This window comes from Apteryx mantelli, chromosome 18 (genome assembly GCF_036417845.1).
Source record: "Apteryx mantelli isolate bAptMan1 chromosome 18, bAptMan1.hap1, whole genome shotgun sequence".
Lineage (NCBI taxonomy): Eukaryota > Metazoa > Chordata > Aves > Apterygiformes > Apterygidae > Apteryx > Apteryx mantelli.
This window is the reverse complement of record NC_089995.1, coordinates 6,746,375-6,772,585: the sequence shown is the minus strand read 5'-3', so window position 1 is coordinate 6,772,585 and position 26,211 is coordinate 6,746,375. Positions and strand designations below refer to the sequence as shown.

General features: G+C 42.6%; 1 protein-coding gene across 17 annotated transcripts in view; it reads right to left on the bottom strand.

The window, feature by feature from the left end:
- LOC106488315 (uncharacterized) overlaps positions 1-26,211 on the bottom strand; it is a 242,407-nt gene that overhangs the window by 194,510 nt on the left and 21,686 nt on the right. For 16 of the 17 annotated variants that reach the window (XM_067308033.1, XM_067308029.1, XM_067308032.1 and 13 more), the window contains exons 3-7: positions 21,386-21,496; positions 19,821-19,922; positions 19,014-19,138; positions 14,131-14,250; positions 12,282-12,347 (exon numbers count right to left, since the gene is read on the bottom strand). In XM_067308033.1, the coding sequence (XP_067164134.1) occupies positions 12,282-12,347; positions 14,131-14,250; positions 19,014-19,138; positions 19,821-19,922; positions 21,386-21,496 (524 nt within the window). Of the gene's footprint in view, positions 1-8,880; positions 8,971-9,975; positions 10,063-12,281; positions 12,348-14,130; positions 14,251-19,013; positions 19,139-19,820; positions 19,923-21,385; positions 21,497-26,211 lie in introns of all 17 variants that reach the window. The other variant, XM_067308041.1, reaches the window with a different exon arrangement.

Sequence of the window (26,211 nt, the reverse complement as noted above, 5' to 3'; positions counted from 1 at the left end):
GGCAAAGGCCAAACCAAAAACTCGGCTCTGCGTACTCCCCAGTCTCTGGGAAACGTTTGATCTAGCCACTAATACTATGATTATATTGCTTTCTTCCCCGTGAGAAGAACAAGCTAAAGCCAAAGTGGTCATTTAGCACTCAAGGAAAATAACTGGTGATAAGAAGATAAGAATATGAGTTGCTGTGTTGCATCCAATGTCCTTCTCACACTCGTGGTGAGTGTTTTGGAGGAAGGTGGCAAAAATCCCCAGGTGTACAGGCTTTGGGAGAAACTAGGAACAGAGCCTTTTCCAGGCATCTAGGCCTGTCAGCCCAGTGATGGAGATAGCAAGGAATAATTAGGGAAGGACCAATTAAGTTCTGGGAGGTGGTTTTTGTCAGTACTTCAGCACTCCATCGTTTGTATAAGATTTCTGCATCACAGGAGTTTGCAAACCCAGACCAGAAAGCCTGAGAGATTTTCAGGTATTTTGGGTAGAAACAATAACAATGAGAACAGCTTTTTTTCACAGGTGGAGATGGACAAAAAAGTGTTACTCAGAACTCCTTGGATGCTAGGATTCAGAGATCATTTACTAATTTTTAAAGCTCTACTAAAATTTTTCTTGTGTTGGTTGAAGGAGAAGACAAAGTCCTACAGACAGCAGACCTGTTCTTGCTTAGTATATAGACCTACTGTTTGCCCTTGGCAAATCCCCTTCGGCCGGCTATGCCTCAGTTCCCTAACTGTATAATGAGAAAACAGAGAGGTATCTATTTTGTTATATACTTGGGGCCACATGGAGAAGTTTCTGGCCACAACAGACATGAGCTGCTATTAGAAAATTGCTTAACAGACAATGTCTCCAAATCCTTGAGAAGACAGGCTCAAAAGCAGCATTTCAGAGAACAGAAACTAAATGCAAAGGAATAGAAATGAAATTCCTTGAAAGATCTATAAGTAAAAAATACAACAGGCACATTAATTATTTAACAAAACTCAGAGGTCCATTAATGGCTACTTAGACAGTGTTTTGGCAGGATAACCTATCTACTGTATTGCCATCACATCCCTGTAACTGCACGTTTTGCTTCAGTGTGTTCATGCACTATTTCCCTTGCTCCTGACAATGAGGGTGAGACTCTCTAGTTCCCCAGCTCATTACCAGTGGTCTCTATTACCATACCCACTCCTAAAACCAGCACCCAAGGAGTCTTCTATGGACCGTTGAACAGCAAAATGAAGCCGTCACCTCAAGGGACAAAGAAGCTGTGAGGGACTTTTTTTTCAGCTGGAAATCACTGAAGCCTCATTTTACTGAAATGTGGGACCAGACTCTGATCTTATCTTTATCAGCCAGCAAAGTTTCATAAGGTGTCTGCGATCAGAATCTGGCTGATAAAAATAGAAAGCTTAGAGAAGTCATATTTCGTGCTCTTGGGTGCCGCCTGCAGGTTTTGAAACTGCAGTTTACTAATAGCTATTCCAAAACAACATTGAACATAGTAATTTCTGGAATAAAAAAGGGACTTATTACACTCAAAATCTTAGAGAAATCAAGAAGTGAAAATATGACCTTTTTTTATTCAGTTTTGAGTAAGCAGAGGCTGAGATGTATTTCTTTTTTTTTCTCTAACAGTGAGTTTTAGTGATGATTTAAATCCAAAAGGTAAAATTCAATAAACAAGCCAGAGGGCCATAATACTCATACAGATCAACTGGGGAGAAAACATGCAAAGCAATTTTCACAAAAGTTACGTTCTTTTGCACAACACTGTGCTGTGACTTGGCCTCTCAGATTTCTAGCCACATAAATGCCTTTGAGGATCCTTACTCCAGCCCCCAAAGTTAGACCACATACGGAGATGTTCAAAATTGCTGCTGTTTTCAAGTTAATACACTTTTTTTTTTTTTAACTCATTTTGGTAACACCTCATGATCTTTTCAGTCCAGAGGCTCTGAGCTCAGTGTCTGCAGACAACCTTACTGAAGGTGCGATAACATGGAGCGCAACGGCAATGCTGGGCAAAGCCTTCTCAGAGCTACCTGCCCATGGAGAACGGCTCTCCTGGAGGTCTGACATTATTTGTACCTTCCTTTACCTCTTTGTTCTCATAGTTCTTCATAAGGCCTAGAAATGGTTTCCCAAAAGGCTCTGCATTTGTTCTGGCAGCAATCCATATTTTGCTTCCTTGCACTGCTCTGGGTCTGAGGCTGCCGCCGTCTACCCTTCTGCTGCTGGTCCCACCACTTCCTCCCCACGTCCCGTGCTTGAAGTACAACTCAACTCATATTGACCCAGTTAAAAAAACACAGGTTATTTGTTTACGGAGCATATTACACACTAGAAGACACAGTCAAAAACAGCTTAAAGGGGATGTGGGGCCTCCCAGGTTAAGTAAAAGTCATTTCTGAGACTCAGCTCACTTGGATGGCCTGAGCATGGCCGCAGATAAGGGATGCACTCTCAGTTCAGTTCGGTTCTGAACGAGGTGATAAACGGGAATTAAAAGGGAAGGGGGAAAGACATAAAATAATTTCAAGAAGAGAGAAAAACAGCCTCCCTGTTCTGAGGATCTTAGACCTGGCAGTGGATTCCAGCTGTATTGACCTAGGAGCTTTGATGCCATTGATACCATTAAAATCAAGCCTTTTAAGTTCTCTGTATTTTCTTTATAGAGAAAGAAAAAGGTTGGTCCACCCCCTAGGAAATGCATATTCTTTTCTGCAAAGAAACTCTACAATAGTAGGCGCTTTTTCAAAATATTTCTAAAATGTTTTTCAGGTTTTTGCCAAATTGATTCAAACTGAAAACACTGATTTGGTTTTTAAAATGAACAGAATCAAAACAAAGATGTCTGAAGGCTCTGAGTTTACTGTTTGACTGGTTTTCTTTTAATACTTGTTTCTTGTATAAATATTAGAAGAAAAAAGAAAAAAACAAAAGGAGGGAATGAGAGGAAAAATCAACCAGAAATACAAGCCTGGTAAGTCTCCAGAAAGACTGTATTCATTCTCAATTTTTTTCCTCCTCAAAAGTGAAACATTTTACCACCGTAAGAATTTTTCATGAAAATTGCTATATTGTCCACACAACTATATTCAACTAGAAAAAGAAAAAAAGTACTTGAAGAATACATTTTAACCATCGCTCATAAAATATGGTCTTTTCTCCTTTTCAACGCTTTCTCTCGTAAGTCAAAGTCACTACCAGAAGCTCAAGGCCCTTCGCACTGAAAAAAAAAGGGGAAAAGGAGAACGAGACAAAAGAGAAGGAGAGCGCAAGGGAGGGAATGCAAAAAAGGAGGAGACGAGGAGAACAACCCTGACACAGCAGAATTTGTTACAGTTCAGTGTCCCGTTGAAAATCTCCAGTGGTAGCCACAGAAATCCATCAGTGTCCCGAACGACTGCTCACTTGAGGTTTATATGGCACCACATATAACATCGATTAGAAAGGGAGCCAGCTGGCAGGGCAGCTAACACTGCAGAGCTGCGGAGCCCAGTGCTGCAAGTATGTACGAAGGAAACCCAGACCCCCGCGCTTTGCGTGCCTGAGGTTTGCAAGGGGACGGCAGCAGCTACGGGTTGCCGCTGGGAGGAGAGGGGAGAAAAGGGGTAAGAGATGTCCATCTGGCCATCGTCAATAAGCTTTTAGATTTTAACAGGGGCCTGCCTGATATTTTATTTCTGAGTTAGACTGAAGCCTCTCTCTGTGAGGCTGGCCGCTTCTGCCTTTAAAAAGCAAATGCTAGCCAAATCTTTCTAAAATATTACCACTCTTCTTATTAGGAGATTCTTCTTCTGAGGAAGGAAGAACTGCTCCTATAAGGGATGTAGGGAACAACGTTGTGATTGCTTTTTCCTCTTATAGATAACCTGAATGTTAACATCCGTGTGAGAACGTGTGGGAGCAAAGCACAAGCCTAGCTTTAGGGAGTGTTTTTTCATCCAAAGGATCCCAGTGACCTCTACACCACCAGTAACGCTCATCTTGCTGGAGAGCTATGAGCGCATAGCAAGCAAAGGATAGCTAAGACCCTATGGAAACAAGGTCCATGGGGCCCAGCAAGGTCAAGGATTTCATCAGCTTCAGAAGTGAAGCTCATATTCAAGAAACTGGGAAATATAAGCTCCTGTGCTGCTGCTACCCTATAGCAAATAGCTGCTAAGAAGAGGCAACTAATAGGCACATCAGCCACTTCTGAAATGTGGACATCAATTGAGCGGAACCCAGAAGATGGTCCGATAGCATCACTACGTGAAGGACATCAGGAAATGAAAACTGCTGTATCTATTTGAAACTAAAAGCGATATTTTGAACAGGAAGTTGGATAATAATGGGAGCAGCAGAAATTAATGTCTACAAGAAGAAAAATAAACCAACGGTGTGCATTTCGATTATCTGAAAAAAAGAACAGGCATTTAGGGCAGAAATGGAAAGTATTGGCTTTCTTATGCATAGAGCTTATTTATGATTACTTCCCCAAACAGAGCGCATCTCTGGGAACACGTGCAGACAGTCTTGTGCTTGTGCCACCGCTGCTCCAAGCCAGTTTCAAGCCATGTTCCTGCATTAGCATGGTGCTGTTCCTGAACTGTTAAGCTCAGATCCCCCAAAAGGTTTATTAGCAGAGGTGCAGGGCCATGGTACAGACTATACGGTGCATGGACCGTAGCTGAGCAGGTGTGATGATCTGTACCCATCCAGCTAAACACCCCTTTAGACTCAAACGAACGCAGCACCCATTTGGGCTGCTCATAAAGAAAACATTTCTTTCCAAGTGGTCTGTGTCCATTAGCTCTGACTATATGGGATATGACCAAGAGTCTCACAGAAGCTCAGCCCCAGCCTTCTGCAGCCTCCCGCCCCGTCCCTCTTTATGTGCCCAAACATGTTACTTTAATGTCAGTGGCAAATCTCTCTTTTGTCTCAGCTTGTTATGGATTTGGTCAAGCCTGGTCTTGTTCCTTTTGAAGTCAGCAGGAAAACTCTAGTGGGGGACAGGATAAAATCTTTTCCCATTCTCTAGCTTCTTTTAAGTGTCAGATTAACCTCATGCAATGCAACCTGAAGTCCTTCACTCTAACTGGTCCCACTCCTTTAGCCACTAGGTTTTATCCTCTGGAGTTTGTATCCTGGAGTCCCAGCGACAGCAGCAAGAACAGCTGCCAACATCCTGGGAATATCTGCTTTGGAATCTCAACTACTGTGTGAAGTTGCTGCTCTCCAGTTTGAGATTTGTGTTTGCAGAGGAAATCTGTCCAACAACAACATCAAGAGAGAGGAAAAAAAGGAGGAAAAAGGGCTTTATATAACAGAATTAACAGAGCTGTTGCAATAGTAACATGAAGTTAACAGGCAACTTTTCCTCCTTCTCTCCCCCTACCCCAACCTCCTCCTCTCGCAGCAGTTTCATTTGTTTTTGTTTCCAAGCTTCTTTAACTGGCCACTCACACAGCCCAGCTCCCTTTGTCTAATTTGGATCTCGAGCTTCCATGCAACCGACTCTTGCTGTAACTGTAAATCTTTTTATGGCCCTTCTGCCTCTGAACTGTAAAAGCAATGCCACTGTAAGCTGCCTAAATGGGTCGTAAATCCACTTAGTGCACTGAATGAGGAAAAAAGTTTTTAAGGGAAAGAGGCAAAAAAAAGGCAAACTAAGGTGGCTGGAGGGACACAGGGGAAAAAAACACAAGAAAGTATTTGCTAAATGGAACTGAAATAGCAGGAGTCAAAGGGAAAATATGAATTCTGGGGGGAAAAAAAAAGATGAAATAATGAGTCCTGGTGGTAAAAACAAAATGCTTCTGAAGAACTGGTCAGTTTATTAATGCTCCAAGATTTATGGGAGGATGTTGGTTGCCCTCCACTCCTGTTGGCATCAACAGGACCTCGCAGTGCCGGGCGATTCTGAGACTCCTAGCAGTTAATAGCCTCTATTTTTCCGCTGGGTGGTCCAGGGGCTGGTATCTGCGTCTAATTCTAGCTCTGTTGCACTGCATGACTGACACACAGGTTAAAGCATGGCTCTGTGCCTTGGTTTACTCATCTGTAAATGGGAGATAAAGATATTTCCCTGCTTTGTAAAGTGTTTTGAGAGGTGCTGTTGCACACCACCAAGCTTAAATGCCACCACCAAAGGACCAGAACCTATTCCCGTGGCAGTCAATAGCAGCAGTTTCATTTGTTTCAGAAGTGGAGCTAACCCAACATGGGCAACGTTTCTCTATAATTTATTGCATTTATCACCACAGTATCTGAGCTCTATGGGTATTATCCAAATTCCACTGAATTCAGCGAGCGTCTTTCCACTGCTTTCAATAAGTTTTGGATTTGACCCCAAAGTCACAAAAAACTGAGGAATATGTCAAAAGAATGTAAGTGGGTGTGAGTTGAAATTGAGGAGTTTGGAGACTGGAGTATGCAGAACAGTAGCTATTTAAAGACCAAGCTTGCTACTGAGTGTTCCCTTTTAATAGGGTTATATAAATACATTCCCGTCTCAATATATGTGGAAAAACAGGCAGTGAGGTGAGACTCTACTGCTTTATTTCTTATGGGAAATATTGTGCATAGCTAAACCACCTCTTCCCCTTTCCTCACCCACCACCCACAGTCCCTGGAAGCGTTCAGCAGCTGTGTACAGTGTGAAGAGTCACATCCGGGAGCACTGCTAGAGTTAGAAAGTTCACAGCCCTGCCTTTATAATAAAGTCCCTGTTTTCATTGCGTTCTCACTTCGCCCTAAAGACTTGATCTGAATTTTGGCACTCAACATGTCAGAATGGGAGGTGAGACTGGCTATGCCTTTTTTATTATTTTATTGCTCTGTTCCCTCACAAGGAAAAGAGGGGGAAAAAAATCAAAAAATGTTCTTGCTTGGCTCTTTTTGCAAAGAACAAATGAGTTTCAGTATAGTTCCCCGTGGCCAGCTCTCCGCTTCAGAAAGTCACTGCCAGAATGGACACCAAGTGGCATCTCAATTACCAGCCCCAAGAAAAAGGACAGTGGCCAAAGAGGACTGAAAAGCAAACTCCTTTCTTGTTTCACCAGTACTGTATGTGCAGTACGCTGACTGACAGTTCAGGTCAAGGGACGCTGATACCGTGACTTAAAAGAATCCTATTAAAATGATGGAAATCTTTGACTATCAAAAGTGGGGTCTGCACCTGGACAGTAATTATGTTTCAAAGAAAATCCATCTGGTATTTTATTGCTTATTCTCTCCGTGCACTTAGTGTGCAAGAACAATACAAGGCCTGGAAAATTTCATATCAGAAAGCTTCCAAAAAGCTGTTTACACTCTCTCAGGGCAATAAGCCACACAAATTTCTGCAATATTATCTCAATTAGGGGTAACAATTGAAATAAGCATTTTTGTAAAACCTTCCTAAAAACACTGATGTGGAGCCTCAGAACAGGCAAACTCCTGCAAATTCTACCAAACTCAGCAGAGCCTATATACCTGAGGAGCAGCTAAACCTTCAGCATCTGCAAAGTTTTATGACTACAGCTGAAGTCAACTTAAGCCAAGTTTTGCCATCGGTAGAGCTACAGCAGTCTGCCTGCACTGCCGATTGAACCGTGTCTGCATTTACGTTTTGGAGAGTAGGACGCCACGGGGTGCAGGACAGGGCAGTGATAGGAGTTTCTCTGGCCAGTTGAGAACCAGCTCCAAGAGGATCGCTGTATGCATACGTTAACAATGCCAGTCTTGAGCTAACAGATGATTACAGTCATTATTTCTTACGTATCTTGATTTTTTAGTGATCACGTGATTGAAGGCTGGAGTAGACATTACTGGCTAGCTGATAGCAGCAAAGTCATCATGAATGAAACCAGTGTAACAGAATTTGGCTATAATCCACATTGACTTTAAATTTGTGCAACCTCTAGTGCAGAATTAAAATGGAAATAGTCACAGATTCAATCTACTTTTGACTTCTGATGCTCCTTGCTTAGCGTGGGGGGTTTGAAATTTAGCAAGGAATTTGCACTTATTAGCACATATAAATTTATCAAGAATGTTTGGTCTTGCTGTTAAAGTCCAGACCTAGGACGCAGGAATATGTGAGAATCTGAGTTTCATTTTCTAAAGGAAGCTTAGAAAACATATATTTCTGCTGAAAAACTTCACAAGTAAACCAGCTGGATCCAAAAAGCCAAGAAAGCAGAAAATAAGTAAACATATCCTGCAATGTTCTTTTCAAAAACCTATTTCATTATTTCTAAGATTTGGAAAGCCTCACTCATAATTTCTAAATACTTGGAACTAGAAACACTGCTGATATCTGGTCATCGTTGCTTCATACCGTGTCACCCAGATTCAAGGACAGATTTTTATCTCCTCAACTAAATCTAAGAGAGTAGATTTACTGAAGTAACTTGCAGACTCATACTTTAACAGCTTAGATTCAATACTAGATGTTGGCACCCAGTCTCCCACCCATCCAGTCTGTTTAAGTATCACTGCAGACACAGAAAGGAAGAGCATCCCAGGGACTATAAAGCATCCACTGGGCTACATTTTGGAATATTCAATATCAGATTGTGCTATAAACTGTCGCGTGTGACCCTGGCTACTGCAGGCAATGCTCAGGCCCCTTAGGTGAGTTAGGTGCTGGAGATCTGTGCCTTGGCCTCTTGGGCTTGAATTCCCCAAATGTGAAATAGAGATGACAGCACTGCTAATCCTCATAGCCGAGAACTATTAAAACATGCGCAATTAATATAATAACAGAGTCCAGGGCATCACTACACCACACTTAGGGAGTCTGGTACAGACTCACTTTAGGAGAGCCTGTATGTCTATACGAACAGCAAAAATGCTTGGCAGAGATGCTAGCTCAGGAAGGTGCACCAGCGCAGCATGGAAAAGCGCGACGGGGGCACTTACAGTTGTGAGCTGGCTCCACCGCAGAGGGCTTGAGTACGTCAGCACTGCGCGTCACCTCACCGGGGAGGAACGGCACTGCGTAACGTCAGGCTGGAGAGAGCAGAATTACATCTGAAGCATGAAAATATTTCAATTTCTGAAGTTTTCAAATTTAAAAAGGTAACTTTGCTTTCCGAGGAATATTTACAGTTCATCTGACAGCCCTTTTTCCTTTTCTTGGATGGAAATTTGTGACTAGCTCTGAACTATTTCTTTATTTCTGCTTGTTTTGCTTTATTCTTCTGACCATGCTTAGGATCAGAAGAATTTATTTTGGAGTCAGTATCAACTTTTCTGTTTGTGTCCGTTTACTTTGGCTCAGGTTCCTAAATTCATACACACCAACAACCATCTACACCTACGCACAACCTAGCCAGCCCATTAAAGAGAAAAAGCCTCCTCTCAGCTGGAAGAGAACCTGCTGTCGACAAGCTCGCTCCCCTCTGAACCGTAACCTTTGACTTGTCCTGTGGGGGAGAAGGCAGAAATGCAATCAGGTGCAGAATGCCAATACATCCCTCTGGGGTGACAGACATCCAATTTCCAAGCAACCATTAAAAGGCCCATATGGAATTTCATGTTTAATATGAACCTACAAGCAATAGGAAACCCAACAGCGAGCTCACGCCGTGCGTTACTTCTGCCTGCGAGCATGTGTCAGCAGCTGAGCCTTTTCAGGTGCTCTCCTCTGCAAGGTCAGAGCGCTACGGGGATGTTCGGTATGCTCGGGGTGCTCTTTTATTTTATTTTTTTAACTAAGAATGCAGCTGCCCAGTCCATCTGAGGAGGGCACAGCTTTGAGAAAGATGCGGGAATAAGCTGAAGGCACGAGGGTCAGGCAGAACATCTCTAAGACTGTACGCAACATTAGACAAACGAAAAACTTTTGATTTTTCACCTAGTATTCCACAGCAAACTTGGATTTCTCAAGATTATCTTCAAAGCCACATAACAGCTAATGACTAATTGCATTTTCCTCAACAGTCTTCCACAGACAGGAAAAAAAAAATCCTATCTAGAGTCTCTCTATTTGTATCAAAATGTTGTTTTCCCAACCTCTGGCATCAGGGCAGCAGCAACGGAGCCAGCGCGTGTACCAGGGAAACCGCTGGGCTAGGGGCAACTGCTGCAGTCGACGAACCTCTGGAAATGAAGACGAAACGAGGCTCAGGCCTGTGCAGCACATCGATAAGCTTTTGGCCCCCATTTCAGCATGACCCAACAGGTTTAAATTGCTTCATTTCTCAACCAGCCAAGAGCAAACGGGTGTAGATGTAATATGGCTGTTCACAGGAAATCTCTCCTGATTGATTTAGCTTCTCCTCCTCGGTAGTGTGTGGGAGTCGTACGGCTCAGGCACATAAATTACCCACAGAACACCTTCCACGGTTGTGTAAAGTGTACACGTTGTGGCCCCAGCAGAGGAGCGGCTTTTGTGAAGCTCTAAGAATACACAGAAGTTTTAGTTGCTCCACAAAAATATGGCCTCACTTCAAAATGATAATTTCAGTAAAATAAAATAACTTTGATTATTTTTTAATTAAACAAAGGAATAAACAAAAAATGCTTTTGGCTGTAAAATAAGTGCATTTTTAGGAGTTTTGTTTGTTTTTTTGGAAACCAGTAAGAGTTATGAAATTCAGACAAGCTTTCAGTTTTCATTAACAAAAGATTTCAACAGTTTGGGCTTTGTTTTCGACCTTTTGAAACAAGAAAACCCAAAGATGCTTCATTTTTATGCGACTGTGTTTACAGAAGAAAATTTCTACTAGCACTGCTACATGGTTATGTCTGGGGGATGAGTAACAAGACACTGGAGAATTATTCGTAAGAATCATTTATGTGAATTATATACTTTCTTGTGACTGGAACAAGGATCTTGTTGCAGGCTGCAATACTCTGAGTTTCTACCCACAGGCAGATGTACTGCGGAGGAGAACAGTCACTTAAGTCTAGATTAAAGATAGCAGAGATTAAAATTAGTTGGTAGATATTCAAGAAAAGGGGTCTTTTGGTCTCAGGTTTGCACAGCACGTGACAGTGGGGCCCTGATTCAAGACTGCATTTCCCAAGTGACACAACAATGACAAAAATACAGATACACAACAATAAAAATTAGTAAAAGAACAGGCCTTCTCTTCAGGATGACTTGAATACATGTAAGAGCCAAGCTTTTGCTGGAAGAGGAAGGCTGTGAGAAGAAAGGAGAGGGAGATATTCTGCAGGCCTATGCTTAATATTCATATTATACTGCAAGAAGATTAGGTTTTAGACCAGGTCATGTGGACAAACATATGACATGAGATTTTTAGAGTGATTATCTGGGAGCCTAAGTTTTTAAAAAGCCCATAGTCCATCTAGCTCTAAATAAAATGTCTCAAAGTTATTTTCCATCTTCAAGCTCAGAACTTCAAAAGTACCCCAAATGGGAAGACTTCTCCTTCTGCTTAACCAAGCCAATTCCCATGGAGACTTTGTCACCAAGTCCAGCACAGGGTTACAAGATTCAGATTTTAGTATATTAATGTGTCTTCAGTTCTGAAATCTGCTTTGCTTGTCTGGCTACTATAAGGTAAATAGCACATAACTGCTGACTGCAGAAACACTGGCAAAGTTACCATCACAATCAACCTCTGGTATTTAATACTCATTAGCAAAATTTCACTGTTTATATCAGTTTGGGGAGAGAAGAAGGGAAAATTTATATATTTTAAACATAATATATTACTCGTTCAACGCAATATGAACTCCCGCAGCATAAAGAGCATCCTTGCAAGCCACTGCCAGAAATCTCCACTCGTCGTGCAGGCTCCCAATCAGCGTGTCCCCAATTCTCCCACCCAACGCTATGCACTCAGCAAAGCACACCTGCCATAAATCTCCAGGCATTACCAGCTTTCAGCGAAAACTCGGAACATTACGGCTGGGGGATGATGTATGGGGATGTCACTGACTCCCCCTCGCACACACATACCCCTTTCCCCTAGCGCAGGCATTTTTTATCGGCTTCAGTGACTCAGCCGTTAAACATATCCCAACCGTCAGGCTGAATGACAGCAGGCCGGCGGCGGCTTCGCCCCGCGCTCGCCCGCGAGCGTCGGCCGCTGCTGGGCCTGGGAGGGGGCAGGAGGAGAAGGGAGCCGGGCGTCATTAACTGCACAATCGAACGGGTTATGCTTCTCTGATTTCAATTAACCTTTGAACCTCCCGGTGACAAGGTCTCGTGGTTACCAACTAACTTCAGCAAAACCCAGATGTTGCAACCGGTTAACCCAACCTCAGATAGCGTCTAGGCAGGATTGGATGAGGGTCTCTTTTCAAATCACTCACCAAAAGAAAAATGAATAAAAACTCAGACTTACTTAATGCTGTTAAGCTGGAGCTGGGTTCTGATTCTGTTCCCATTTTGAAATCAGCTGCAGAATTCACTAATGGGAGGAAAATGAAGTCATAAGACCCAAGGAAATACATTAATGACATTAAGGACACAGGCATTTAAAGCCTGCAAAACAGATTATTGTGCAACTACAGATAAATAAAAAGTTATTTGTTCAAGAAAGATTGAGATAAGCACAGAGCTGACATCAGAGAATAAACCAACCCAGCTAAGTTAAGGATAGATTTTACCACTTACTCATGTTTTTTAAAGAGAACACTTTTCAGCTTTAAAATCCACCCAGAGTTTTAGAGGTTCAGTACAAAAGATTCTTCCAAAATCCTACATGAATTGCATAGATTTCTAGCTTACAATAAAGCTACAACTGAAAACTAACATTGATCAAAAAAATGCAAAATTTTTAATGAAAACATCTTTTGAATTATTCCACCTTTTTAAATTCAGAAACTGGAAAGATAAATCCTGTTTTTGCTGTCATTTGTTTTCAACACAGTTTTGCTACTTAAAATGTTGACCAGCTGTGTTTAGAGGACATAGCTTTAATTCTGCTATCATTTATATGGCTGTGAAGGCTAAACAGGATAAACTGTTATCACTCTGCCTATTGGCTTAAATGAATTTGCTCCCCATCTTTAAGCAGCTACAAATGAGAGCCAAATCTGAACTGATGATAGTAGACTGCACTTCCATGTTGCTGTAGACACAACACAGGGTATGAGACATACGGAAGTGTATTAAAGCAAAATCGAAGGCTATTGTTCTTAAAAGAATACAAGTATCAGAAAATGTGGCAGACGACTAACATTTTAAACATATGTATTATTCTGTAAGCAATTTCAAGACAATTTCAAGATGAAACCACAGCTCATGCTATAGATAACAAACCTTTCTTTAAAAACGTACTAAGAAAATATCAGTTTGTAAAAAAAAAATTTATGAAGATTATGAATTCATTAAAGAAAATGTGCTGACTGAAAAGCATAGATTATTGTCAACCACTTCTAGGACTTTATTATTCAATTCTTCATACTTCAAATAATACAACAATAAGTCAAGCTCATCAAAAGCCTACCAACCTTTTACTCATAACAGTAAGTAATTATTTCTTTTGAGTAACTTCTTCTAATGTAAATCTCACAATCTAGCCTGATATTATCAACCTTTTCTATCATAACAGATATTTAAAGTATCTGCAGTGAATAAGAGCCCACATCTTTGAAGAAATTTTAGTGGATGCATTTAAGAAATTCCTGTTAGAAACTGGACGATTCCTACATTGTGGCAGACTGCAGGAATGTCCTTCAATTTCTTACACGTTAGTAGCCATATCTAATAAAGTCTAATGTCCCAAGGATAGAAGCATCTGGCGCTTCTCCCCTGATCAATAATATTCAGCAGAAGTCCCCTCTTTCAGCAGCAGCATAAATTTTCAGATATATGCAAATAGACTTGCTAATGTTAATTGCCAGGGCTGATTGGTGATTAATTTTTTGATTATGATCAATCATTCCCCAAGAATCTTAATAAGACATTCAAGGCAATCTGCAAATTGATAATAATTAGGGATCCCAACTGGTAACGCATCCATGGCCGACTATAAAATGTCCCTGTGAGAGAGCGTGTTTCAGTGAACCAAGTTCCCCCTTTTGAAGAACAGAAAAGGGAAGGATTAAAGCGTCTAGAGCCTGCTGGGACACTTCTGGCATCCTCTAACAGCAGTAACCACGCTGACTTCTTTGCGTACATTGTACGGTAGGAAATTAAATGGGGAGTTGTTTATGCGAAAATGCTTTGGAAACATTACCCCAACTCACCGCCGTCTGACCAACAGCCCTTCCGACCAGGGCAAAGACGTGATCCTCCAGAGCACAGCGTCCAGAAGGACAAAACCTCCGCAGATGTCCACAAAGTCCACTGGGGGATTCCTGCTAGACCTGCAAAGGAACACACCGAACAGTGCCTTAAAACACAAATTTCAGGCTGTGCAAATTTAAAAAGACCTTTTTGATGTCTTCGGTCTAGTGCAGACCAGGTAATTGCATTAAGTTTCTAACAATACGTTAGAAGAGAAATGCTTCCCTACATGACACATGGTTGCACACTTGGGGGTAAAAGTTCAGAAATTGTTGTAAATGTTGTAGACTCAACTCAAAATATTGTATGACTTAATGCATTTTCTTAAAAAGTAAATTCTTTTACAAAGATAAATATCCTCATGCAGTGTTTTAAACCCAAACACTAAGCATTCCTGTGTACGAACCAGAAAGTTAGAGCGCCTGGAACAGGACGTGAAGGCTACCGAAGGAGCCAGCAAAGGCCCACGCTTGCAGCTTCCGCTCCTCGACACCGCTGCACGCTGGGGCTTGCGTAGCGGCGTTCGCAAAGCCACGTGCGATTTTTGTGCTCACACAGCTCTCGCTTACACGTCCCAGGGTGGCAGCCGAGCACCAGGCGCTCAAGCCATGGGCCGTGCACAGCAAGCGCCCAGTTCTGCTCCGCACCGAAAACTGGACAGGCAGATCTTGGCACCTGCTCAGAAGAGCTGAACATTCATCATCTGCTGTCAAAGATGAGTGACGTGCCGAAAGTGAAGAATACAGAGGAAGGAAATTAAGAGCACGCAATAAGCTCAGTACTGGCCTGTCATGTTCTACTAACATCCAGGTTTCGAAATTCCGATCTTTGTGGCTTAATTCTGATTTGCACAAAATATTCCTTTTAACATGTCAAGAACGGTGTAAAAGAGTTTGAATGCAAATGCAAATAAATCCCTGAGGTCTACAGTTCTTTCAGTGTTGCCAAATGTACCATTTTACGATGAGTTCCAAGGTATTTGTTGTTTTATTTGAAGAGCTTGCAGTTAGTACTATGTAAGTAGCTCAGCTTTTATTAGCAGCACCAAGTAGGACCTGGCCCCTACATTTTATGTTAAATTTCCTGAAGGGAAGTTAGGTTTCAGCTGAATGCTGTTTTGCACAGAAAGTGTCTTCTTCCAGAATGTGTCATCACTTCAATAAGAAATCAAAACATGCTTTTTATGAAAAGTCCAGCTTTAAAAGAAAACCTCTACACAAATACAAAAATACTTCATTTTTCTCCAACAGTTCCAATAAGAAAAAAAAATCTAGAGGAGTGTGTGCTTCCTTTCCTATATAATAAACAAGAACTGTTTATAAAAATGACACAAACATATACATGAGTTTTTAAACTATAAGAGGCATTTTTAAAAGTCTACCTCCACTTTTGGTTTCATTGCATTATTTCTCAGTCAGTTTCAAGAATTTTAAACACTTATTTAGGGAATTTAGTGGATTTTGCCAGCACAGAATGTAGCAAGTAGCTACAAACACCTTCACTTCAGTCAAAACTGGCCCAATTCTTTTCTCGTTGTTCCAGATCAAGAACAACTCATCTATTGGGAAGGGAGTGATTTTGTTGTTAAACTGATGTCTTTGATAAACAAATGAGGTCCATAATTTTTAAGTTAACATTCCAGTAGATTTTTTTCTTTTAAAGAATGCTGCATATTTTCTTAAACCAAATAAATGAACAAACGTTTAAGCTGTCTTTGCAGCTGAGGTTCCTCACTGCTCCCTTTATAAACCTAGCTCAGGAAAACTGAAATGCTAACACGTTTCTTGGATTTGGTCTGTCATTCCTCTCTAGCTCCTCGCACTTTTATAATTCACAAGGTCATGAGTACAAAATGTGCTTGTTAACTTACACAAGAATAAAGCTGTCAGATAGGCTGAAGCCTCCTTGTGTACCAGTTTAGTGAAATATGATTATCCAAGCTGTAAAATGGATAAACCTATTAAATTAATAAATCTGCTGCCCTGTAGCCTACCACTGATGTCACTGCCTTACCTACAAGGCACTCCTTCTTAAATTAATACTTGATAAAGGAATAAATCTTTTAAAGACATATACTGAAGCTTTGCATTGAAGAGTTATCCTTTGTGTTACAAACTGTAAGTATTTTTTACTACAACAGAGCTAAGAAAATGCAATGTGAATCCCAGAAAAAGAGAAATCTTCGAAAAATAGTATTACCCAGCTAACACTGTGGGCTGCTTCTTACCTGTACACAACTAATCGCCTCCCTGCTTCTTTCTTTATTCTAATGTGTGAGCGGATTTTAGTGCTCATGAAAGTGAAGGATAATTAGTAGGGTAGCGGATAAAGTGGAAGGGCACTGCCTTATCAAAGACAGATTGGGTCAGCCACATACGGGCAAAAGAAATCATGATTCACTTCTTTGGGCTGCTTTGATTTATTACTCTAAAGGCCTAACAATGAAGTTTCACATCAGGGGAGAGCAAAGGAAAAAAGGGTTTCAAAGGGTTCGCTGCCTTCTTAGAAGGCATTTAGCATATTGTGATTGCTGCTGTACAATATCATTGTTCCTTACTATTATTAATGGTCATCTATTACACAGACACCCTCATGGAGACCAGAAATGACTGTATGCTGCAAGGCACTGACCAAACCCACAGCAAGGCAAAATCTCTGCCCCTACGATCTTACAGTCTAAAAAATAAAAATCAAAATGAAACAAGCAGACTGATGAAATGCGTTACTTTAAGATCACGTGGCAGATGACCAGCAAAAATATGAAACCGAACACAGATGCCCTAATCCCAGTCCAGCGCCCACAGATAAACTGGTATTTCAATAAGGTTAAAAGGAGATAAAAATAAAATCCCAGCTCATCCAAAAGCACCCCAAAACATGCTCAAAACTCAAAAGTGAATTTGTAGAAGGAAACAGGAAATGAAAACTAAAGAGGGCTGACATGATTACGGGGTGTTAATAAGAGAAGACATAAGCCAGGGGCCTTGATGTACAACTAGACAACAAGAGGTTACGTTTGGAGTCAGGGCTATGCTAATTTGCAAACGTGGGCCCATTTCATTAAGTGAGCTGAGAGACAGGCTGTCTCAGTCCAGCAGAGAGGGATCTCATTATCCATGTAGGGAGCAAGAGATAAGAATCTTTTAATAATTGCTGGGAATTTTTTTATGATGATATGGAATGCCAATTTATGCCTCTCCACTCAACGCGGATAAAAACCAGCCTCCTCCGCAGTCCAAACCGGCCCCCCCTCACCCCCCAGCTGTGGCCATTAGGACAGGGAGGCAAAGCAGAGACTAATATGCTTGCCCGGGAGACCAATGCTGCAAAACTCCATTAAATGCACTTCATAGGGGAAACATGTTTGTTTACGGTGGATGAAAAACTTTGCCAACTCTTTTTACTTAATTATTAATAAGCAAAGCTGTAGGATTTGGGGCCCAATCCAAACCCCAGCACGGTCAACAGGCAAAACTCCTGCTGACAAGTAGTCTTTGCATCAAATCCTTTACGAATGTCTTGTTAAGGAATGGTCCTGATTTGACACCTCTGGAAAAAAGCCAAAGAACATGTACTGCTTTGGCAAGAGTTGTCCACATTTCCTTCCCCTCGTCCCTCTCTCCAAAACACATCCACTGCAGCCATGAGAAAGGACCTTTTCAGCAACCAGAGGTTAGTGCAAACAGTCACTCCCTTCCTGGCAAGATGCAGTAAGTATCCCACTTCAGACCAAGCATATCACAAGTTACGTGATAGGAACAAATTTAATCTATAGGGAACTAATTTTGAGAGACTTGCATCTTTCACATGACCATCCCAACACTTCTGGCTGCTACTCAAAGTATTGGCATAATAAAGCAGCAGTAAAGTCAGACAAGGTCTCGTGTTCGCGTTTCACTGCATAATATTTGCTGAAGGCTACGACAGAGGAACAATAACTTACTGAAATCACTCTAATAGTGTTAAACTTCTAAGAATTAAGTTTTCCTGCTCCCCAAGCTTCCACTGCAAGGAAAGGAAAAGCACTGATCTGTCAGCAGAGCCAAACCTGCTCTCATTCGCCTGAAGTCACTGAGCTGGATTGCACGTTAGCGTTGGCAAACACTGTCCAGGGAACTCAGAAGCAGTGCTTATCTCTAAAGCTGGCTGCAGGATTTGCTTTTATGCACAGCGTCAGCCTAAGGATTGTGTACGACCTAAGTATCTTCACACAAGGACCAAAATTATATGGACCTCTTCAACTGACCTTGCTTCTTTTCCAGTTTCTAGTTATTTGTGAACAATCTCTACAATTTCTATTTGAAATGATTTGGCAAATAGCTTTTGTGAAAGACGCTCAGTATTCACTTTGTGGGCGAGATCGTGGTGCTTCGCATTTGAAAGGGAGCTGGCTTTTCTGGATAAAGAGCGCATGTTCTGGTGCCTTAATTAGATGAGAACAACATTAGAATCAGTTATATGGGTACAGCTGCTCCCCCAGGATTACAGATGTGCTTTCTGCAAATACTTTCTGATATTTATGTTTAAGGAAAACAACTCTGTCTCCACAGATATTCCTGCCTGTAAATCCATTCCTTGGAGTATTCCTGGAAAGCAGAGTTCAGGCCCCCGCAACAGCCGAGTTGCGAGCAGCGCAGTGAGGTTTGCTGGAGCGTAGAAACAGCCAGGAACGACGACTCAGCCCAGTGGGCTGGGGATGGGAACGACTGGAGGGAAGGAAACGCAGAGAAAAGAAAGTACGCTCACAAAGACACGGCCGGCAGAGGGAAACACAAAGGACCGGGAAGGAAGAGAAAGGGAGGGCAGGGACAGGAGCACTCTAAAGCGGGGCACGTTTCCGCACCGAGCCGGCGTGACTGCAGTGAGACAGCTCTCCGCAAACGCCGCGTGAACAGAGCCCGTCGGATCTCCGACCTGGCACTTGGTGCTACTGCGATACAACTCCTCCTCCTCCCGGTAGGTGCACGACTGGAAGGAAAGAGCAAGAGGTTTACATATAACACCTTCTCACAGACCGACCTAAGCAGGGACCTGTTATACCTATGTTCCACAAGCTGTTCCTAAGCAGAAATTGTTCAGTCCTCCCCCAAAATAACAGTGCCCACTTTGAGAGGTGAGAGACCCATAACTGAACATCATTTTCTGAGCTGCTGCAAACCAGGTTTCTTGTCAGAAGCAGTCGATCCTATGAAAAGGAGAGAAACAAAACAAGAAGGCTGCAGAAGGATGGCTCAGATGACTCACTGGTTCCAGCTCTCGGGAGAAATCCCGAGACGTGTGAGCCGGGAGCTTGGAAGCGGCCGCTGCTCAGCAAAGAGGCAGGAGAGCACCGGGCTTAACCACAGGCTGGTTCTTAACCTTGCAAGGACAGCGCTTTACGTTGTCCTCCAGGTAAAGCTCTGACAGAAGCTGCGGTCTCAGTTCTCTGCTCTTCCCTCCCCCTTCGCCACCACCGCCATTATCTGATCCCACGGAGATAGGAATAAATATGAACAAAGGCTGCAGTAGATCACGTCAAGCCAATATTAAATGCCTCTAATGGAGCTTAGATTAGACCAGCCTTCTTAAATGTCCGGATGTTGCCGGCAAATACCCAGGGACTCTGCAACTGAAAGTCACGATTGCTGGGGAGGAAGGGTCAAACACTAACCTTGTGCTTACAGGATGTCTTGAGCTCTTGACGTCGTGAGACTTATCACATAAAGTGATGTTTGCAGGCCTCTCTCGCTGACGGCTTTTGACTAAGTGGGATCTGTGTGCATTAACGAAAACAAAAGAGCTTTGGCTAGTGACAGCATGGCAGATGTCATGTAAGGTTCCCTTACCCTATGCTTCAAATCACAGCTGAAGTACCCAAATAATTTAGTTCCCGGCTTTGAGCATGATTCAGTCAATGCTCATCAAGTCAGATATGCAAATTCTATTACTTTTGTAGCTTTGGGCTCCCCACATTTATGCAATTGCTGTATTGCACCATATTTCATCCCCGATAGCTGTGGGGAGGATGTAGATCAGCCTTCACTTCTAAAAGTTTCTGGCTCCCAATCCTCTTAACCGAGGATATTCCAAGCTTTACTTTCTAATCAGAGACCTCATAACGTTAAAATATATGGTGATCTTTTCAACTGGATAAATGATGTCCACTAGGGGCTTGTATGAGACCACTAAATTTACTTTTGCTTTTGAATTAAGTCACCAGATTTCAGCCTAGGTATTTAAAGATGAAAAACAAAAATTCAAAACCTGAAACTTCATGCTGGTTGCTTTGCTCTGCTCTCTTCTTTTGCCTGTCCACAGGTTCCTCATACCAAGTTGGGAAACACATACCCAAGCTACCTCCGTCTGAATTTATTTGGAGCGTACTGAGATAAAAGTCCCACTGTAATAGCATCATTAGTTGGTGGGGTAATATGCTCCAGATTTTTTAAAACCCGTTTTCTATTAAAAGATGATCTCTCTCCCTCTCTGCTTATTTCTTATAATAATAATATGAATTTAAAATGCTGTAAAATTAATAGTACACAAACTCTAGAGACTAAAGTCTCCTACCCACTGCAGACAGACAGCCTGTCCCTGACACTGCCCTCCAGCTGTGACCATAACTGCACACACGATAACAACTGTTTTACCTCTAGGCCAACTCATTTATTGACCCTTTCAGATGGATGTTAAAAGACCAGTTGAAGCTAATAATGTGTACTGCTTTTTGTGAGATGGATTCTTGACCGTACAGAACTGATTTAAAATCACCCAACTCATTACATGCAAAAATGCCATTAAAAAAAAAAAGCTGTGGAAAATTCACTCTCTCCTACTGATGCTATAGGGAGATTTGAAAGCCGGGAAGCGCAGATATAGCCAAGCCACCTTTAGCCTATGATGGTCTGTTTTGATGTCATGTTTTAAGAGGCTTCGGTAAACGTGAGTAGTAAAATCAATACTGAGCGTCCCCTCGTCTCACAAGGCAGCGAGGCCCCAGGAGCGTCGGAAGGGGCCGAGGGGCCGGCGGCGGCGGCGGAGCAGGGCCGGGCGGGAGGGGGGAGCCGGCAGCCGGCTGCCCCCGAGGCCTTTCGATTGCACAAAGGATTTTGGAGCTCTTCCATTTGCAAGTTCTCACTCTAGCTGTTAATTTGGCAACGACAGCCCCGAGAGGCCCGGGCAGGAGCGGGAGCAGCAGCCGCCGTGGCTCTGTGTTTATCAGGAAGGATTTCTTGCCTGTATTGTGTATCCAGATCCACTGGGGAAAAATCTGCCGTTTTCTCTGCTCTCATTTCACAGCTAGGTGCGGCGATAGCTGGAAGGCAGCGGCTGCGTACCGTGAATAGCCTAAAACACGAGAGAAAGAGGAGACAGAAAGAGGCTCCTGTTCGCAGCTTCTGAAGGTCGTTACCCTGAACGGAACCATTACGCTCAGCTATGTAACTGCGATATGCACAAGTAAAATAGAAATTTTATGTAAACACAGGCATATTTGCTCAAGGGAAGGATACTATATAATTAGACCCAATTAAATAATATTTTCCAAGGTACTTTTTAAAAATCAAGTTATTATCTACTCATCAGAATGTCAATAAACACACCTCTTTCACAAACAACATGTTTAACTTCTGCTCAGGTTACCGCACTCACGCGTGAGCCTTGTGGCGATTCATGATACCTCTACCAGGTCCCAGCTTTTCAAAATCCCTCCCGACAAAAAAACAGTATTAGTTTGAGGGAATGGTCCTTTACCCATCTGAGACCAAGTCACGAGGGGTTTTTTGTTTGTTTGTTTGTTTTACTTACTATTTCTTCGTTCACATTCATATTTCGAGCTGGGTATAGAGTGACTACGACCCCAGCACTGGTAAGCCTTACTCATCTCAGCACCTTCATGCAAAGGGTAGATCACATCCAATAATTAAGAAGTTCAAGTTTTCAAGGCAAAAGTTTTGCTTTGCTTTCTTCCCCATTCACGTGTCCTGTAAGCGTATACAAGCAAGCCCTGGATGTTTCCTGGCTGATTAGAGCTCTGCAGGTTACGTTAATTCTGGCTCAGTTCTCCGAAGTTATGTTTCTTTTTTTTTTTTTCTGGAATCTGGTAGTATTTTCAGAGACAACTACTGTTGTGGTCATATATGAATAACAATAGATTCTCTGGATCCAGAAATACCACTAGGCCACTTTTCATATTGACAGCAGAGAAAAGATCTCCGTGTCTCCATGTCTCCGCATCTTTTTTTTTTTGTGTGTGTGTGTATCATGATGTTTATGGCAATGGCATAGCTAAAAATCCAGCGTGCAAAGTTGAAGGGCTGTTTTAGCCCCTCTACAGGCCTGGGCCTTCCTCAGCATCTACCAGCTAGTTCCATTTTAATCTTTCACAAACAGCTTCTGTCTTTATCCTAAATAAGTCATGGAGCTTAAACAATGTTTTTTAACCTCCCTTGCCCTCTCCCCGTATTTCTACCAGTGCCAAACACACGTAAATTCATTCCAAAAGCCACACGCTACCCAACCAATGCTGCCTAAGGAAAGCATTCATGAGTGTTTATGGGGCAGCTGAAGTGTAATGATTTAGTAGATGTTTATAAATGTTTATACTGTACAGATTAACATTCCCCAGGGGGGCTGTAATGAAGAGAGTGCTCCAACTGGAATCAAACCAGCCAGTCTGGGCTGAAAGAGTATGAATGAATCCTGCTGGCCTACCCTCAGAGCTGTTTACTTAGTTTGAGCGGATTTCCTCTATCCATGCTCCTCCAGCATTTTGTTTTGGGAGAGGCAGAAGAGGCGCCTGGTTCCAGAAGGAGCGCAGCTTGGAAGCAAGCTGGAAAATCCAGCCCGTCACTTGGATCGCAGTAATTACTCACAAATTGCACGAGACAAAAGAACAAAGTGCCCAACCCTTCTGCTGTGGAAGTCAAAGCCGGGATTCCCATTGACTTCAAAGGAAGCTGGATCTCAGTCGCAGAACACAGTTTTCAAACATTGCACCCAAGTATAAACACTGAAAATCACGTTGAGGCAACTAAGTCCTGCTATTGGCTAAGAGTAAATCCATAGTCAGGCACCGTGGTCAGGGTCTTGCTATTCACAGCTCAGGAGTTTCATGTTAGGTAACTGTATTTGAAAAACATGCCTTCAGCTATGCTGCGATGCAGTGCTGGAAGCTAGCAGCAACGGGCAGCGGGACTTTTTTTGTTTTCCCTAAATCACCGGACAATACTGGTGGACAGCTTCAATGAATGTCTTGCTGAATCCGATAGACGTCCTTCATGCAGGCTAAATGAGGAAGCAATTTCAATCTGTTCAGTGATGGTTCAAAGAGGAGAAGCCTTCGCTGACGGTACCGGGAGGGACAGAAGGGTTCAGAAAAGAATACAGTGCATTTCACATTGCCACGGGTTTAACAGCAACATCAACGACAAAACCTAAAAAAGTAAGGCTGGTAGCTGAAGCTGTGCCTGTCCTCGTGCATCAGAAGCAATGAGCAAGCAGGCTTTGAAAGACGCCCAGAATGAGGATGACCCTGGGAAGTATGTGAAAGAAAGCCTGTTTCTCTTGGCACGGCGCCAGGTGAAAAATCAGCCTGAGAAATCACAAGTAAGGAAACAAATCCCTCTGGATTTCTGCTGTGGTCAGGAGAGTAAGACTTTTTATACATGACACATACATATATTCGGAATGTGAATCATGTGAAATGAGTGGGGAAGGGGCGGGAAGAAAATAGAAAGGACCGTGGCATGGCCCTAACAGGTACTGGTCCACAAAGGTGGCCAGAAATACCAAGCATGGCAAACTACCTCCACAAGGGATACTACCACCACGGGACTTCTGCAGACTGAGGGCCTACGGTCTTTTGGGGGCTGTGCTCTGCTGATGTGAGATTCCCCACTTCTCCCCAAACTATTCTACTTCTGTCTGCCTCAGTTAGGCCCTGAGAGCTCACCGTCTGCCTGGAATAGACAGCAGCATCATGTGCTGCCGGTGTTGTCAGAAGAAGACATGAAATCATCCTTCCAAACTTTCTAAACCACAGCCCTGAAGTCAGTCTGACTGCAAATGTCTGCTGTGCTTCTGTAGCCTCCCGAACGGGTCAGCCAGATGTGGAGGGCTCGACACAAAAAAAGCACTTGTTTCAATGGGTTTCTGAGAAGTGTTTTTAAAGGCCCCAAATTAAGTTTGCTCTGAATCTTGGGTGGAGACGCGGGATGAAGGTAATTTTATCTGCAGTGGTTTATTTGCCCATCTCACAAAGCTGTCTGAGCTAGTTACAGTGTTTGGCAAACGCTCCTGGTACAAGTCCTACACAGTAACCCCACTTGGGTCTTTAGGCTAGCGGAAAAGACAGATATTTGAAATCTTCTCGAGAGCAGGTAATTAGCCTGTAGCAGATTGCAAAGTAGGAAAGGCTCATGAGGGCTCTGAAATGAAAGCACAAAATGCCTCCTGGAACTAATTTTAGACTGGCTGGAGAATTTAATCCTGCAAATTATTGCCAGTGAGCAAACATCAAGGTACTGCCGGATCTTAACAGTGGCAAGCCAGCAGGAGCGGTTCACCCTAAGCCGCATCCTGCTGACGGCTGAGCAATCGGACACGCTTTACATGGCTCGCAAAGGACGAGGTGCCAGGGCAGCTATCTTTTGCTCCCAGTGACTTGCGAAGCAGCCTGTACCATTCCTCGTCTTTGTGTCGGCCAAGGATCCTTGTTCAGTCGTGCCAACACAGTTCTACTCCGCAAATAATGGAGAACGAGGAAGAGGAGAACAAACACTAGGGGTACAAGCAGTGCCCAACCACTACGTGGTGCTAAACCCTGGGCCTATGGACACACTCCATCTTTCAGAGGGCAGAGAAGGGTTTGTGAGCGTTCATTATGAGGTTTAGGAGATGGGATTTATCCTTTCATCCCTCTAGGGAGCAGTTTCTCCGTAGGTGAAATGGAGAAGGTAAATGTTAACCTTGTGGGGGCTGCTTTCAGGAATAGGAAACGGCAGATATGCGACTAGAAACAAATTTCCTAGGTCCTTAAACCCAATGTGCTCTCATACAGATCTTCAGATCTGCAATCCCATTCTTTATTTTGATCACACCCCATGCGAAGAAATTCTGTGTTTCTTCCCACTCGGAAGGCACACAAGAATCCTGTTACTGCAAGGGCTAAAGAACTTCATTTAATCTCCTGCCTGAATTTAGTCATAGTCAATTAATACCCATTTGTTCTCATGCCAAAATATTCTTTTAGCTTAAATAAGTAGTTGGTACAGCTCTGTGAAAGCTATACACTTGATTGCTACAAAATCCAAGACCTTCCTCTTCCACAAGCCTTAGGAAGAAGCATTAATGCAAGAACCTACTGTAATACACCATGCACATTTTGCAGGAGCCCAACCAGCTAAGTGTCTGTGTACTAATTTCAAAGTCATTTCCACTACTGGCTTTCCCAGACAGAAAGTTTTTCTCATCTCTTAAAATCAAAGGAGAGGCAACAAGCTACAGCTGCTTAACTATGCTTAACCTTTTCTTGAAATGACTGTTTCCCAAATAATATAAGCTGCACTGTCTCTTCCTTTCCAAAACCCACCAGCACCAAGAAGCAGCTCATCTACAGAGATAACTATTATGTTCCTGTGCGTCTGTTTAACAACAAGCACTTTGGAACACAGATTTTCTTCCTTTTAAGGCACAGGAATCCTTTCGCAAATGTACCATTTATATCTGTTTGCAAAACCAAGGGATCAAAAATTAGGAAACATCAGAACCAAAGCTACCCATGAAATCTTATTCATCTGCATTATGATTCACCCTCTAAATACAGGATCACGTCTTATTTTCCACCATATTCTACCTCAGGATGGACAGCGCTCACTTAATAAGCAGATATTCAATATTTTCTTATAGCGTCATTATTCGGCATGTGGCTTGAGGCCTTATTTACTGCATAGCATTCAAAACCTGCTTGGAAGACACAATTGCTAATTTTCTCATGAGTTTTTCTAGAGCTCTTATCAGTATGGCATAAGAGTGCTTCACAACATTAATTTCTTTTAACAACA